Source organism: Dromiciops gliroides, chromosome 1, assembly GCF_019393635.1.
Source record: "Dromiciops gliroides isolate mDroGli1 chromosome 1, mDroGli1.pri, whole genome shotgun sequence".
Taxonomy (NCBI): Eukaryota; Metazoa; Chordata; class Mammalia; order Microbiotheria; family Microbiotheriidae; genus Dromiciops; species Dromiciops gliroides.
This window is the reverse complement of record NC_057861.1, coordinates 549824600-549840946: the sequence shown is the minus strand read 5'-3', so window position 1 is coordinate 549840946 and position 16347 is coordinate 549824600. Positions and strand designations below refer to the sequence as shown.

The following is a 16347-nucleotide window of genomic DNA, read 5'->3' as shown; positions in this document are numbered from 1 at the left end:
TTGTCAGATAGAAAGAACACTCGACAAAATCATTGATATGAATTTGAGAAAAAGTCCATAGGTCAGTGTTCCTTCTGCTTTGATTGCTTAAGTGAATAATGAATTTTTTGTCTTCTGTGCCTGTTGTAGCCTGTTTTCCATGTCATGGGCTTCTCGGTCACTGGCAGGGTTTTGAATGGCGTAGATGGAGAGGGTGTTTCAGATGCTATTGTCATACTGAATAATCAGATCAAAGGTGAGTGATGATGTTGACATCTGACAGTTTCAGTCAAATGAAGAAAACAACTTATAAATGAAAAGGAAAGTTATTTCTAACTTGCTATATGAAAACATGGAAAAGTCATTTTCTTGATTTGTGCAGGATATGTTGACTTCTGTAGAGGGTTATTTTGCTTAGTTTATTTTTCCTTCTGTTACAGTAAAAACGAAAGGCGATGGATCTTTCCGCCTGGAGAACATAACCACAGGAACATACACAATTCATGCTCAGAAGGAGCACCTCTACTTTGATCCTATTACAGTCAAAATAGCACCTAATACTCCTCAGCTGGCTGACATCATAGCCACAGGGTAAGATTGTCATTCACTTTGTTGGAATACTAGGGTAAATAGTCTTGTATTTGGAGAGTTCTTAATACAGAAATATGAAAGGTGATTTTTCCCTTAAGTGATCTGCATCAAGTTTTGGTTTAGGTAGATGTGGAGGAATTCAGCATGACTTTCAGTTTTGCACATTAACGTATCAGTCTTTGTGAAAATGTAGTCATTTGTTGGATGCTTTAAAAAACTTATTTTGTCCCAAAAGTCAAAATAGGTTTTGTTTATAAAATCAGATTGAGTACCATTTTGTATGGCTTCTTCCTGTGACATTGAATATAAATTGGTGATTTTATAATTGGAGAACCATTTTTTTAATCTCTTTAAGCTACTGTCAAGGATAGAATTATGGTCAATATTTATTTAACCCATGTGTTCTTCTGAAGGTTATATTGTTAATTGAGAAATATTATAAGATGTTGATAATTAGGTTGGGGTTATTGCACTTTGTCCTGCTTTGTCATTTGGGGTGGTTGCACTTTCCCATAATTGAACTTAAATATCAGATGTACACAACTATAGCATAACTTATCTGACACAGGTAAAGATCATTCTGTTTGGATATACAAAGGATCTGTGATTTTGTCAGCCTGGGCAACTCCTGGTATGGGAACTCATCAACAGAGATTGCAAACCATTTGTAACTTAGTAGACAGGGAGATAGATGCTTGAGGCACATGAAAGCTAAGTAGCTTGTCCAGGGTCACAAGGCTAATAATACATGCCCGAGGCAGGTTTTGATCCCAGTTTGCCCAGCACTCTATTGTCTTTTGGACAGAAATAACTTGAAAAACAGTCACGGATAAATTTAAAGAATCTTAAAAACAAAACTGCAGAAATATTACCTACTTATAGACAATGTAGTACATACCTATTCTATACCATAAGGATGCATCTTTCAGAAAAGAATTGCTTAAGTGTATCCTATTTTCTTTTGGTTTGCTGTATTATTTTTTGTTTTTGTTCTTAAGTTTCTATTTTTGCCACTGTCTTTATCTTCAGCTCTGACTGCCTACACTGTTGACTTCTTTGAACTCCAGGCACTTCCAGTTTCTTTTGAGAAAAGTGACATTTTAAAAAACTTCTTGCTTCCACTCTCTGGATTTGCCCAATTCCAGGCTGCTTTATCTTAATGACATAATATCTTAGAACCAGACTTCCTTATTTTCCTTTTAGCATGTTACACTTTGTAATGTTGTATTTTGTCCCTGTATAATGTGCCTGTCCAAGATGCACTTGTAAGATTTTTAAAATGACTAAAAATCAAAATGGAATTTTCTGGAATTCTTCACCAGTGAGTAAGAAAAGTAGAGATCGTTGATTTGTTTTCCTGTCTTTGGCCCAACTTTTTTTTTCTTTTTCTTTTCTGGTGGTGGTGGTCGTGGTTCTGGATCTGTGATTTCACCTGTATAAGGAAGTTCTGGTGAAAAAACTTCCTCCACCACTGCAGGTCAGCAACTGCTTTGCATATACTTCTCAGGGCCCCAGGCAGCTGTGTAAGAGACTGGCATTTAAAGACCTTCACAGTCTGTCTCCTTTCTGCCTTTCTAGTCTTCTTATACATTTCTCCCCTCAATGTATTCTATGATTCAGCTGAATTGGTCTGCCTGCTTAGAATACTGTCCTCCTTCTCCTCCCCCTCCCAGCTTTCTTGGCTTCCTTTAGGATTTAGCTCAAATTTCACCTTCAGGAAGCCTTCCTCTCACCTCCCCCCTTACTGTGCCACTTCCCCTGTCGCCAGTCCAGTATCTTCTCTGAGATTATCTTCCATTTACATATCTAAATTGTATATACCTAATTATTTGCATGTCAGGAACTATGTTTTTGCCTTTCTTTGTACCCCAGCACTTAGCACAGTGCCTGGTGAATCAGAAGCACTTAATGAATGTTTGTTAACTGGCTTTTTGACTTTGAGACTGTTCTTTCCTGATTGGCCTCCTACCTCTGTGATCATTCCTTTTCATTGTCTTTTACTGATTCTTCCTTCCCTTAAGCAAGGACCTTTTCTTTTTCTGTATACTGCCTCTCTTTACAATCTCATTTGCTTCCTTTATTTTGTGTATCATCTCTGTGTAGCTGATTTACAAATCTGTCTCTACTCCCATCCTCTTTTTAGAGAGCTCTAGTCCTGTATTTTCAATGTTGACTGGACATATCCTTCTGGGCATGTTCCAAATTGAATGAACCCAGATTGAATGATGGTAATACAATTCCCATAGTTACCTAGGGTTTGGTCCTTTATTATCTCTTCCTAATTCACCCTAGTTTTAGTCCCTTGTTACCTCTCTCCTGAATTGGTGACAACTTCCAGTATCCTTCCTTTCAGTTCTTTTCACTTCTGCCAAGGTAATCTTCCCAATGTGCAAGTCTGAGCATGTAATTTTCTTTAAAAACTAAACTAAAAAAATTTTCATTGGCTCACCATTGCTAAAATATAGATTGCTTTTTTTGTCATTCAAGGGTATTCATAATCTAGTTCCACGTATTTTTCCTTTTCTGCCAAACTTGGCCAGGAAATTTAATTCTTTTATTTGTAAAATGAAGGGATTGGACTAGATGACCTATATTCTCCCTTCTTGTTCAGAATCTATAATTCTTTGAGACCTCAGTTCAAGTCCTGCTTCTATCCCTTACTAGCTATGGTGGCCTTGACTGAATCTTTCTCTTCCTTAGTCTGTTTGTTTACCTACAAAATGGGGTTTAGTAATACCAGTTGACACATTGTGAGTTTATAGTTGTGTCTGTGGCTAAAGAGATATTCTTACAAATAAAAGAAATATTAATAAGTTATACATATTATATGCAGATTCTGTGAGTAGTGTTCCAAGAAACAACAAATTTTGTAAGCAGAATAAGTTCTTAAATTTGAAATTTCAATTTGTCATTTTGTGTAGTACTGTTAACATTGCTTGGAGATCTTAATGCTGTGTTATTCAAATGTTATGTTCCCTTGTGTTTTCCAGTGTTTGAATATTTCCTTTAGGCTACAATTCTTTGTACATAAAGTACTATTAAATTTACTACTTATGAATTATTAAATAATTTTTCAGATATGTTTAACAAGTATAGAGTATAAAGCATATTAGAAGTATTTTAAGAAAAGCAAATTAAATCTGTCAGCTTTTTGCAAGAGATCTTTTAAGTCATTATTACAATGTATTGGTTTATAATGATAAGCTATGTGTTTATAATAATTTTTTTATAGAAAACCTCTGAAAAACCTTTAGTATAACCATATTACAGAAATATGGTTTATTGTTTATTATTATGGTTATTATTATTTAAACACATAAAATACTATGAAAAATACAGACTAACTCATGATGTGGGGAATTCCTGAGTATTCTCATTTCTAAATCATGATTGGAATTTTCAAATCCTAGTAATATTTATACTGTGGCTCACAAGGTGGTTGTGATATTGAAATGAGATTTTATTTTTAAATTATTTTCTAAAACTTGTGCTATAGAAGATATTATTTCATACTTTATTATGTAGGTTACACTTTTAGCCATTACCCAATGTTGTCATGGTCTCTCTGCCTGTATTCAGAACTTTCGGTTGCTTTTTTTTTTTTTTTTTGGCAGGGCAGTGAGGGTTAAGTGACTTGCCCAGGGTCACACAGCTAGTAAGTGTCAAGTGTCTGAGGCTGGATTTGAACTCAGGTCCTCCTGAATCCAAGGCCAGTGCTTTATCCACTGCGCCACCTAGCTGCCCCTACTTTCGGTTGCATTTTAAGAGACAGAGTGTTTACAACTAGTAAGATTTCACCATATCTGCTCTTCATATCATATTCAAATCAGGCTTCAACTAGAATGTTGTGGTAATATTGAATGCAGCTTAGAAGTTGGGCAATGTTTAGAAAAAGGCAGATGTGGGGGTAGCGTGGGAGGATGACCTTAAGATCATGTGAGAACTGGTTGAAGGAAATGGGAATATTTATTCTGGAAAAGAAAAGATTTGGAGATTTTCAGTATCGCTGAGTATTTGAAGGCAGGACTGGACTTGCACCAAAAGGCAGAACTAGGAATTATGGGTGAAAGTTGAAAAGACAATTTGGGCCTGAAGAGAAACTTCCTTACAATTAATGCTGTCCTCTTCCCTGAAGCTTTCCTCAATTCCACCTGGCTACATGAGAGAGGGGGTGGTATAGACACTTTAATGACTTGGGACGTCATTCCATCATTGCTTCTCAGAATGGCTAGAGCAATTCATAGCTCTTCCTATAGTTGCTTCAATGTGCCTCTCCTTTGTACTTTGCACATTTTCACTTGTAATATAATTACCTTTGTGTAGATTATCTCCTTCCTTATAAATTTCTTGAGTTAGGGAATGATGCTTTTTATCTTTAATATCTTTAATTCAGTGTTTATTAATGTATTGCTTGATACTGGTGCTACTGATGTCATACTTAAAGAAGTCTCTCTCCAGGGATTATGGGGTACAGTGTATACAGAAAGGAAGATATGGAGTAAAGAAGGAGAGAAAACTAACCATTGGGGGGCTTTGGGTTGTCTTCCTGGAGGTTGTGCCTCCTCTGGTCTTTGTTTTCCTAGTGCCTTGCATTTTGCTAATAATAAGCATATGGGGAAGGGATTCAAGCCTATGGGGTTCTGGCTGTTTTTTTTTATTTCTGCATTTATGGGGTAAAAGAAGTCACTTCTTAGAGGGACTTAAGGTCTGTTGGACCACCAGGTGGAATTGGGCACCCTATTGAGAGCCCAGAGAGGATGGGGCGTACGCTCTCCCAAATCAGTAAAATCTGGTTTTTATAGGATTCTTATCTGGGTCAGGCAGGACCAGGCATTGGGGGAAGGGAGCTCAGAGTTCAGACCTGGGGCCAGGTGCTGATTCATGTTAGTGGAGGGGGTTGGGGTCTGGCTTTTGGCCATTACTATTGGTCTTACTCTGATAGGGTGACTCAGCTTTCTTGGGATTTCTTCATTTAAGGAATTTGGAGGCTACTAAATTCATTATAGTGCTGCTGCTCTAGAAATGCTTCTGGATTCTCAGTTGTGTTAGGATAGCAGTTTGCTGATGCAGCTCCCTTTGCTCTGACAGTTTTTCCCCTCACACAAACCCCCTATCCAACTTTCTTTGGTCTCAGATTCCTCCCCACCAGGAAACCTTATTGGCCCCTGCTTTTCTGATGAAGATCTCTGGCCTGGGGCCAGTAAAAAAGTATAAGAGCACGTCAAACTTTCAAGCCCTATATAATATCAGCTATATCATGTACTTTATCATGCCTTAAACTTGACCCTGTATGGTTAAGTGTTCCTCTTCATTTCCTCTCCACCCCCAATCCCCAAATGCTGACCAAGGTTGTTGTGTCTTCAGTATGACATACTAATGCCATCTGGATAGACGTAGCTTGTCAATTTATCGAGTCTACTACATGCAAAGTCCTTTTCTAGGTGATCTGGGAATTGCCAAGCTAAATAAGACATGGTCCTTTTCCCTGAGGAGTTTGCAAACTCAGCCGTAAGAGACAGACAGAAAGTACTTTGGGACTTTGGTGGGTGACAAGACAACTTCCGACATAGTGATTTCTTAGAGTGGGTGGCATTTGGGTTGGCATAAAAGGGTAAGCATGATTTCAGTGGAGATAATGGTGGAAGAGTTTTCCAGTAGGAGGGAAAAAAAATGAAAGAGGGTATAATGGCCGAAAAGTACTTGACGTATTTGGGGAAAGACAGGTGTCCGAGATTGGCCAGAATACAGGGTGTGTGAAAGAGCAGTAGCAGATAAGGTCGGAAAGGTAGATTACATCCAGATTGTGGAGGGCCTTGAATGCTATTTTAAGAAGTTTTGAGTTTTATTGAATAGATAGTAAGATACGAAAAGTGTTTGAGAAGGGCAATGATATCAAGTTAGAATTCTCTTGTGCCTTCAAAGATATTATATTAAATTATTTATTTATTTATTTATTTTGGTGGGACAGTGAGGGTTAAGTGACTTGCCCAGGGTTACACAGCTAGTAAGTGTCAAGTGTCTGAAGCTGGATTTGAACTCAGGTCCTCCTGAATCTAGGGCTGATGCTTTATTCACTGTACCACTTAGCTGCCCCTTATTATATCGTTGTAATGTAGATGGATTCTTGTCCTTTCTTCCCCAACATAGATATTCTCTCTACTTAAAGAGATAGATATATTGTCTACAGCTTAGAGAGCTATGGTATTGAAGCATTATTGATAAAAAAGTGACTGTTTGCTCCTCTGTCCCTAGAGAACAGAGTTCATTTTATTTTATTATTAATTCTTCTGTATTATCAAGAGTGTCTGCTACTTGCTGTTATCATCACTACTTTTAATTAATTGCTGACCATACTGATCTCTATCATCCTAATTCCTCATTTTGGTTTTTATCTTTTCTCTTGCCTATTGCTTTTTCTTCATAGCTTTCAAAAAAAGTTTAACCGTTTATAGAAATCTTGCTCATTAGAGTATTTCTTTCCTTCCACAAGGAGAATTGGCCAATAACAGATTTTGGGGCCTTTGACACTTCTTGGCTATATTTGTTGGAGGATACATAGAGGCTACTGCTTCTCTGTCAGATTTTTTTGGGGGGGGGGGGTAGGGTGGTGATGGATGGAGTTAGAATTAATTACTGTGTTTCCTTTCTGAAGGCTGTTGTCCAAATAGACAAATTTTGATTGTATCCTGTAGTTTTTTTCTTTTGCCAAAAGTTGGTGCTGATATACATGCTTAGGATAAACCTCCACTTTTTAAGTTAAACAGTTTGTGAAAACCCTTTAACTTCCCTTGGACAAATATGCTACATTTTGCCACATAGGTTGCTATTATTTCCTTTGAAGTTTTGTTGATAGAATTACTAATACTGAATCTACCTTTAAATTAAATTTAAGTGTTATATCATGCTTTTAAAGCTGTGTGTTTCCTCAGAAAGGGTTAGATTTTGTTAGCGCTGTGCCCCCCCCCCCGGTCCCCTCCCCCCAATTCACATATTGGAATAAATGGCTTTTTTCTTTCTTGGCAGGTTCAGTGTCTGTGGTTACATATCTATAACTCGCTTTCCTGATACAATCAAGCAGATCAATAAATACAAAATTGTCATGACATCTCAGGGTAGGGAAAAGTCTTTGATCACAGCAGAGACTGACTTACGTGGAGAATTTTGTTTTAAAGCAAAACCAGGGAACTATAAAGTCCAGGTAAGATGAGAAAATTTTAGTCTTACTTAAAAAGAATAGAAAAAACTCATAGTTTTTAAAGGCCCAGTTAAGACTAAATTCAGGATAAGATCCTAGTGTTGGGATGCCCTCTTATAAACTTTGTAATGCCTTTACTGTCCAGCTTCTCAAAGGTGACTTTGTACATTTTTATTTGTAATACAGTCGAGGTTCATCATGATTTCATATAAATTCTTTTTTTTTTTTAGTGAGGCAATTGGGGTTAAGTGACTTACCCAGGGTCACACAGCTAGTAAGTGTGTTAAGTGTCTAAGGCTGGATTTGAACTCAGGTACTCCTGACTCCAGGGCCGGTACTCTATCCACTGCGCCACCTAGCTGCCCCAATTTCATATAAATTCTAATGTGCCTTAAATGCTTATTGAATTAGCAACCAGTCTACAAAGTATTATGTTTTTGCCCCTCTATATTATGGATTTATAGCTGTTATTATCAGGCAGGCAGCCCATTTCTCTCAAAGCTGGAATCATCAACAGTCCATAGAAGACTGTAATGAGAAATTGACATTGACTCTTTAAAGAAGAGTAGTTTTATTATGTGATCTTTTCCTTATGAGTTAAAAATAGGTAAACACTGCTACCTTAATTCTTTTCGGACTTATCTTAAGTAGTGCTCAAAAAGAAAAGAGCATTAGAAATAGGAATATTCCAAATGGGATTGAGCCATATGATGTTAAAATTCCCTGCTTTGCATTTGGTGTTAAGGGCCTAGGACAAAGGACCATTTTGAGGGTAGAGATTTAATTGAATGTTTTCCAGGTTAGTAGGATGAGTTGTGATAATGAACATGCTTTTGTCATTTAAGTTAGTACTCATTTAAAATCATAAATGAATATACGTTGTTGCTGAACATTGTTGTGAGTGTCAAATCAGGTTCCTTGAAATGAATATTTGTCATTTAAAATCTTTATTGTGTTGGGCTCAAACAAATGTGCTTTGTGACAGACTAAACTGCAATTTTATAATGTCGTTCTGTGTGTTTATGTAGGTAGTTGTTCCTGAGGCAGAAACCAGAGCAGGACTTTCTTTGAAACCCAGAATGTTTCCTGTTATTGTTACTAACAGGCCAGTGATGGATGTGACTTTTTCCCAGTTTTTGGCCTCGGTTTCAGGGAAAGTCTCTTGTTTAGGTAAGTTGTGAATTGAGAGCACAAACAAATTATTATGAAAAAGCAAAAGGGGTATGTTCGTGTAATTTGTAATTGTGTAATCTTCATATGGGGTGATATTATACTGGCTAGTCAAATATAATAATAGTATTCTTAGCAGTACCTTAAGTACAAAGCAACTGGGTCTTTGCCTACATGCAGTCTCCAACCCCACCCCCATTCCCATAATTTAAAGGTCACTGTTAGAACATATTTCACTATCTTAGAAAGAACTTGGCTTAGCAGTTAGCAAGTTAGTTAAAATAGGAAGATATCAAATGGCAAGTGCTTCATCTCCCAGGTTGCCTTTACCCAAGTCGAAGATCTACCTTGTGCTCCCCACCACTGAAATAAGTTCAGATTGAAAGTGCGCTTTATGAAACTTGCCTTAGGCTTAGATTTTGAAGCTGGCTATGAAAAATATTAGTTGTATCTCTGGTTCCTAGAGAGGATTTTATGATGTCCTATTTATTACTATGTACTGAATGAAGTCTAATAGTAAGCCATTTAGAATAATTCTCCTAGGCATTTGTTCTTATCACCTTTGGCTCCCAGGATATGTTGAGGTTATCGGCTCTGTCTTAATTCTTTAGCGAGGTGATCTAATTTATGACAGCATGGTATGTGGTTTCCTTTGGGATCTCATTGTCTCACTCTCATAGTCTTCACTAAAGTGGCATTTACTAGTATTTTGGTTCTAGTGACTTGTTTGCTCATTGATTGATTAGAACAGAATGTGCTAACACAACATCTAAAGAAACTCATAATAATTGCCTTTGAGGAGTTGAATTGTTGTAAGTAATAGAATAGAAATTTGAGGAGAGAAATGAATGCTTTGGGTTTTTGAAGCTGTTTGGGGCTTTCTGTTATACTTGACTTTCTCTCTTTTTTTTTCCCCCGGTAGATACCTGTGGTGACTTGCTGGTGACTTTACAGTCCATAAGCCGTCAGGGGGAGAAGCGCAGTCTGCAGCTATCTGGCAAGGTCAACTCCATGACTTTTACTTTTGATAATGTGCTTCCTGGCAGATACAAAAGTAAGATGCCTTTGAACTTTCTTAGATTTAGTTAATATTTCCTGCCAATCTTATTATTTTAAAAGTTTTATTTGGTATTTTAAAATATAAAACTCAATCCAGTTAGAGCTTAATACCTTTACTTAATTCTTTCTTATCCTTTGGTGCTGCATATATAACACGTTTTTAGACGTTAAAGAAAATATTGTTGCATGAACTGGTTGCCAACCATATGTACGATCATATAGTCTTTATCTTTTGATAAGTCTGGACTTCATCCCATTCCTTTTCCAAATAATAGAGAAGCGGTGGTAAAATAGTTTTCATTTTTGTGTAAACATGTTTTTATCTTATTACATTTTGTTAATGAAGTGATGTTGGCTACTTGCACTTTTACTTTTTCGAAATGCTGTATTGCATCTTATTGTAGTAAGTGACAGTGTCCTGAAGAAGTACAGGGCGTATTTTCCGTTTTTATTAACTTCTCAGATCTGTGATTTTATTGATTCATTCTCTACAGATGCAGATCACATCCCTTCCATTTTTTAGTTAATGACCTTCTTTCTAGGTAACAAATCAGAATAGATTTACCAACATTAGTTCTAAAGAAATCCTTATGTTAATTGCCAAAGTTTCATGGGTTGCTAAGGCTAAAATAACCCATCACTAGTAGCTAGTTTTTCTGAACTTAGCTAGTCTGGTTCTTGTACATTATTCTATTGCTGGGCCTTACTTGGAAACCTTTTTGGCTTGGGAGGAGCTTCTAGTGTTTCTGTCCTGTTGGCATAGTGTTTGTGCATGGGCTATCTCAAAAGGTGTAGTAGGGTCCCCCTCAGATTAAATCTTCAGGGGGGTACATGAGGGCAGTCACATGTGGCATGATGTTTTTTTTCTTTTTTTGTGGGGCACTGGGGGTTAAGTGACTTGCCCAGGGTCACACAGCTAGTAAGTGTCAAGTATCTGAGGCCGGATTTGAACTCAGGTACTCCTGACTCCAGGGCCGGTGCTTTATCCACTGCGCCACCTAGCCGCCCCACATGATGTTATAGCTATGCAGTATATTGGATAAATCAGATGTTTTCTAATTCTGAGATTATCTGATTTTTCGAGAAGCCAGAAATATCTCCATACCATAATAAGGCATCTAAGTAGGATTTTAGTATAACAATTTAATGAAAATTCATTGAAATTCCTTTTTACAAACTAATTTTTTTTCTAACCAGAAGAAGTCTGATTTATTTCTTGCTAATTTTAAGGACAGAAGATCATTATGTTTGTTTTTTTTTTTCATTTTCTAAGAATCATAAATTCTTGGGAAGAGATACTTCATGGATGTTATGATTGGTATTGGCTGCCATGCTTTTTTTTTCCCCCCAGTAAGTATCATGCATGAGGATTGGTGCTGGAAGAATAAAAGTCTAGAGGTGGAAGTCACAGAAGAGGACGCATCAGGGATTGAATTTAGGCAGACTGGCTATATGCTGAGATGTTCGCTTTCTCATGCAATTACCCTGGTATGTATACAATGTGGGAGATGGTCTCATTGAGAGTGGAAAGAGCAATGGACTACTGTTGTTAAGAATTTTATTTCTTTGGACAAGTTACATTGTGCCTCAATTTCACTGTTATTTTACCTCCCTCTCATAGGTATTTTGAGAAATGCTAATTAGGAAGCAGCTTAAGTTCCTTTGGGGAAAGATACCAATATGACTTTCATATATATTTAATTATCCCAAGTTAACTCCTCAGTTTTTGGAGGTGATTAGATTAGAGGCTTTTAAAAAGCAGGTTAAGAGGCAGCTAAGTGGCACAGTAGATAGAGCACCAGTCCCGGGGTCAAAAGGACCTGAGTTCAAATGTGACCTCAGACACTAGTGATGTGACCCTGGGCAAGTCACTTAACCCCAGTTGCCTCAAAAAAAAAAAAGCAGGTTAATGCTTTCAGTTCTTTTAAACTCTCTTAAAAGGTTGAAAAAGATTAATGTTAACCATTAGTTTCTTTTCATGACAATAGACCCATTTTTATTTTCCTCACAAGCACTTGCAAGTTAGTGCAGCAAGGTGAGCTTCTGTTGCAAATTTCGTTCCATGTTCATTGTTCATTTTGTGCAGAGCAAAGAAAAGTTAAAAGGGACCACAGTGGTGCTTCTTCCTTTCGTGGCCTAGTTTCTAGACTAATGGGCATTGGCAAATCTGACCTCAGGAAGATAACGCCATTCCATTTATGAAGCTCAGATTATCGCAAATTGATTAGCTTTAACATTTTTTGACAGCAGTGGGTGTCAGGTAACTGAGACATGAAAAAAGTAAATAGCTGGTTATACCACGCATTGTAGAAGTTGGGATTGGAAACCAGCATTCTTATTATTATGTTTTTCTAACTACTTAGCTACACACAGAGAAATAGTTATAATGGTAGAATTAATAATAGTAATTATCATCCAGCCAGTAGGGAATGATACAGATACACAAGAAAAGAGATGATATTTTTGTGGGAGTCTGTATAGGTGTTAATTTGGGTTTTGTTCATAGGTTCTTCAGTGATAAATAGACAAAATATACACATGTATCAGTAGGTCTTGAACATAAAGGGCCTCCCTTTCTATATAAACATTACCAATTGTCTTAAGGGACAGGTGGGTGGCACAGTGGCTAGAGCAGTGACCCTGGAGTCAGGAAGACATGAGTTCAAATGTGACCTCAGACACTTGACACTTATTAGCTGTATGTCCCAAGGCAAGTCACTTAACCCTGATTGCCCTCTAATATCTGGGATCATCTCCAGTCATCCTGATGTATATCTTACCACTAGACCCAGATGCCTCTGGAGGAAAAAGTAAGACTGGTGATTTTGCACAGTCCTCCCTCACTTAAATCTAATTCACTGCAAGTCATGTATCACCTCCTGATGTCATGGTCCTCTTTGAGAAGGACAAACAACAACAGACATTACCAGTTGTCTTAGTGTCCCTCTATTTCCTGGTAAGTCATTGTGTTGTCTTTGATTCTCTTAGGAATTCTATCAGGATGGAAATGGACCTGAGAATGTGGGAATTTATAACCTATCCAAAGGAGTGAACCGATTCTGTCTGTCAAAGCCTGGTAAGTTTAGAAAGATTAATATTGCTACTAGTTAGAATGATTTAAAATCACCAGAGAATGATATTAAAGACAGTTTTCTTTGTTGGCTTTATTTGCATTTTAACTATCAATTTTCAGTGGCATTGAATTTTCTTTCTGTTTTCTTTGTGGAAGGAACAGTCACTTAAATGGATTAAAATTAGATAGTTTGCACTAGACCCTTTATTTTTCATTTACATAAAAATAGTACCACATGTTTAAATGATCATAATATTTATAATTAAATATATCATTCCTTCTAACAATTAATTGTATTGGTAACTGACTAGTTAATGTGGTAAAAATAGTAATTTTGGTTAATCTTTTTTAGGTTAATCTTATTTAGGTTCAGGAGTTAGTAACCAGGAAATTGGTTCTTGATGGTATAGGCAAGGAGTTGCCAGATGTTTTTATCCTCTTGAAATATGTTTTATTCTACTGCTAAGTCAAGAATTATACTCTGCTGCTGAATTTTACAGACGGCTATTGCAAACAGCATTTTCTATGACTGTACTTACTATAAAATTGCATACATGTTTCTAAGAAAAACTTTGAAGGATTACACAGTACAAATATATCTTTGGAAGTTGAGAAAAGGATTTTTAAAAGTTGAAATGTGTTTGTAATCATTTTGTAGTAGAAACCAACTTTTTGGCCCTTCTGTTGCATGTCTGGGAGCTAATCCTATACTAGGTTAAGTTGTAACAGAAGTTGATTAAGTTGATTACAGAATATCAAAAGTATGTTACTGAACTATTTAAATGGTTTAAGTCTTTGGGAATACTAGTTAGTGGGGAAGAGTCTTTGTTGACATTTCTAATTCTTTTACCTAATCTGTAATATATTTTTTTGCGTGTGTGAGGCAGTTGGGGTTAAGTGACTTGCCCAAGGTCACACAGCTAGTAAGTGTTAAGTGTCTGAAGCTGGATTTGAACTTAGGTCTTCCTGACTCCAGGGCTGGTGCTCTATCCACTGCCACCTAGCTGCCCCCTAATCTGTAATATTTTGAACGTTAGAGATGCTAACTTTGAATTTAATATGTTGTCTTAGAAATATACTATTATTTCTGAAAATAATTTTTTTTCAAAGGTGTATACAAAGTGACCCCACGCTCTTGTCACCGGTTTGAGCATGGATATTACACTTATGACACGTAAGCTTAACTTGCTTATTAAATGTTTAATAGTTTGCAGGCATTTTTTAAAAAAAGAAGAACGTATGCTTTAATCTGGGATCTGAATCTATTAACTCTCTATGTGGAGGTGGGTAGCATATTTCATCAGGAGTCCCTTAGGAACTGTGGTTGATGACTGTTGATCAGAATTGCTCAGTGTCAAAGTTGATTGTTGTTGTTCAGTTGTTGTTCAGTTGTGTCTGACTCCTTGTGATCCAATTTGGGGTTTTCTTGGTAAAGATGCTGCAGTGGTTTGCCATTTTCTTCTTCAGCTCATTCTACAGATGAGAAAACTGAGGCAAACAGGAGAATTGCCCAGAGTCATAGAGCTAGTTAATCTGCCTGACTCCAGGCCCAGCACTCTATCCAGTGTTCTACCTAGCTGCCTTTCAAGTTGATTATATCGTTATAATACTGCTACTACTGTACAACTTGTTCTCCTGGTTCTTCTTCCTTCACTTTGCATCAATTCTTAAAGTCTTTCCAGGTTATTCTGAAACCATTCCCTTTATCATTTCTTAGAGCATAGTAGTATTCTATCATATTCATATAGTATAATTTGTTTGGCCTTTCCCCAGTTGATGGATATCTCCCCAGTTTTCAGTTCTTTGCCATTACAAAAAGAGCTGCTATAAATATTTTTATACATATAAATCTTTAATTTCTTTCTTTGATCTATTTGGCATATAGACATAGTACCAATATAGCTAGCTTAAAGGGGAGTGCGTAGTTTAATAGCTTTTGGGAATAATTACAAATTGTTTCCCAGAATAGTTGACTAGTTCACAACTCTGCCAACAGTGAATTAATGTACCTGTTTTCCCATAGCCCCTTCAAGCATTGTTGTTTTCCGTTTTTGTCTTCTTTTTTTCTTTTCTTCTTCTTCTTCTTTTTTTTTTTGCTGGGCAGTGAGGGTTAAGTGACTTGCCCAGGATCATACAGCTAGTTAGTGTCAAGTGTCTGAGGTCAGATTTGAACTCAGGTCCTCCTGAATCCAGGGCCGGTGCTTATCCACTGCGCCACCTAGCTGCCCCCTGTCATCTTTTTCAGTCTGATGGGTAGTACTCAGATATTTTAATTTGCATTCCTCCAATAATTAGTGACTTAGAGCATTTTTTTCACTTGGCTATTAATAACTTGGATTTCTTACTTTGAAAATTACCCATTCATTTCCTTTGACCATTTATCAATTGGGGAATTGCTCTTTTTCTTTTTTTTTCTTTTCCTTTTTGGTGGGGCAATGAAGGTTAAGTGACTTGCCCAGGGTCACACAGCTAGTAAGTGTCAAGTGTCTGAGGCCGGATTTGAATTCAGGTCCTCTGGAATCCAGTGCTTTATCCACTGCACCACATAGTTGCCGCCCAATTATTCTTTTTCTTGTAAATTCTCTGCAAATTTTAGAAATGAGACCTTTATCAGAGAAATGTGCAAGCATATCTTAAGAAGACAATTAACAGTGGGAACAACTAGGTGGCACAGTGGATAAAGCACTGACCCTGGATTCAGGAGGACCTGAGTTCAAATCCTCCCTCAGACACTTAACACTTACTAGTTGTGTGACCTTGGGCAAGTCACTTAACCCTCATTGCCCCTCAAAAAAACAAAAACCAAAACAAAATAAACAAAGAAGACAATTAACAGTGATTCTGTTTCCATTGGAAATAGAAGGAATTGCTTTATTTTAGCAGGGAGAATTTAAATTATATATCAGGATTTTTTTGATAAGGGTTGTGAGACAACACATATTACTGAGAAAATATCTGATGAATCTTCTTTCTTGGAGTTTAAGAAAAGGGTAGAAAAACTATAGGGTATGGCTTAAATGCAGGCTTTTCTTGCCATAGGAAGATAAACTAGAGAACGTTTTAAGTCTGTTCAGTTTATGTCTACAAAACTCATTGGACGAGATTTATTCAGTCCATTCTTTTATATACTTTGAAGTTGTTTTTGTGTTTTTTGGGCTGTTTTGATGCTTTTTATTTTTCTATTAGTATTTCATTTGAGAGAAATTTTATTTCAAAACAAATTAGTCCAACAAGAGAAGAAAGGACTGCTAAGAAAGATTACTAGAAATGGATTAATCCT

General features: G+C 36.8%; 1 protein-coding gene across 1 annotated transcript in view; it reads left to right on the top strand.

Moving 5' to 3' along the window:
* LOC122734791 (nodal modulator 1) overlaps positions 1–16347 on the top strand; it is a 48660-nt gene that overhangs the window by 13095 nt on the left and 19218 nt on the right. Inside the window, exons 10-17 of the mRNA XM_043975884.1 lie at positions 130–235; positions 420–570; positions 7594–7768; positions 8794–8935; positions 9858–9989; positions 11346–11482; positions 12983–13070; positions 14178–14241. Coding sequence (XP_043831819.1) covers positions 130–235; positions 420–570; positions 7594–7768; positions 8794–8935; positions 9858–9989; positions 11346–11482; positions 12983–13070; positions 14178–14241 — 995 coding nt within the window. The remainder of the gene's footprint in view (positions 1–129; positions 236–419; positions 571–7593; positions 7769–8793; positions 8936–9857; positions 9990–11345; positions 11483–12982; positions 13071–14177; positions 14242–16347) is intronic.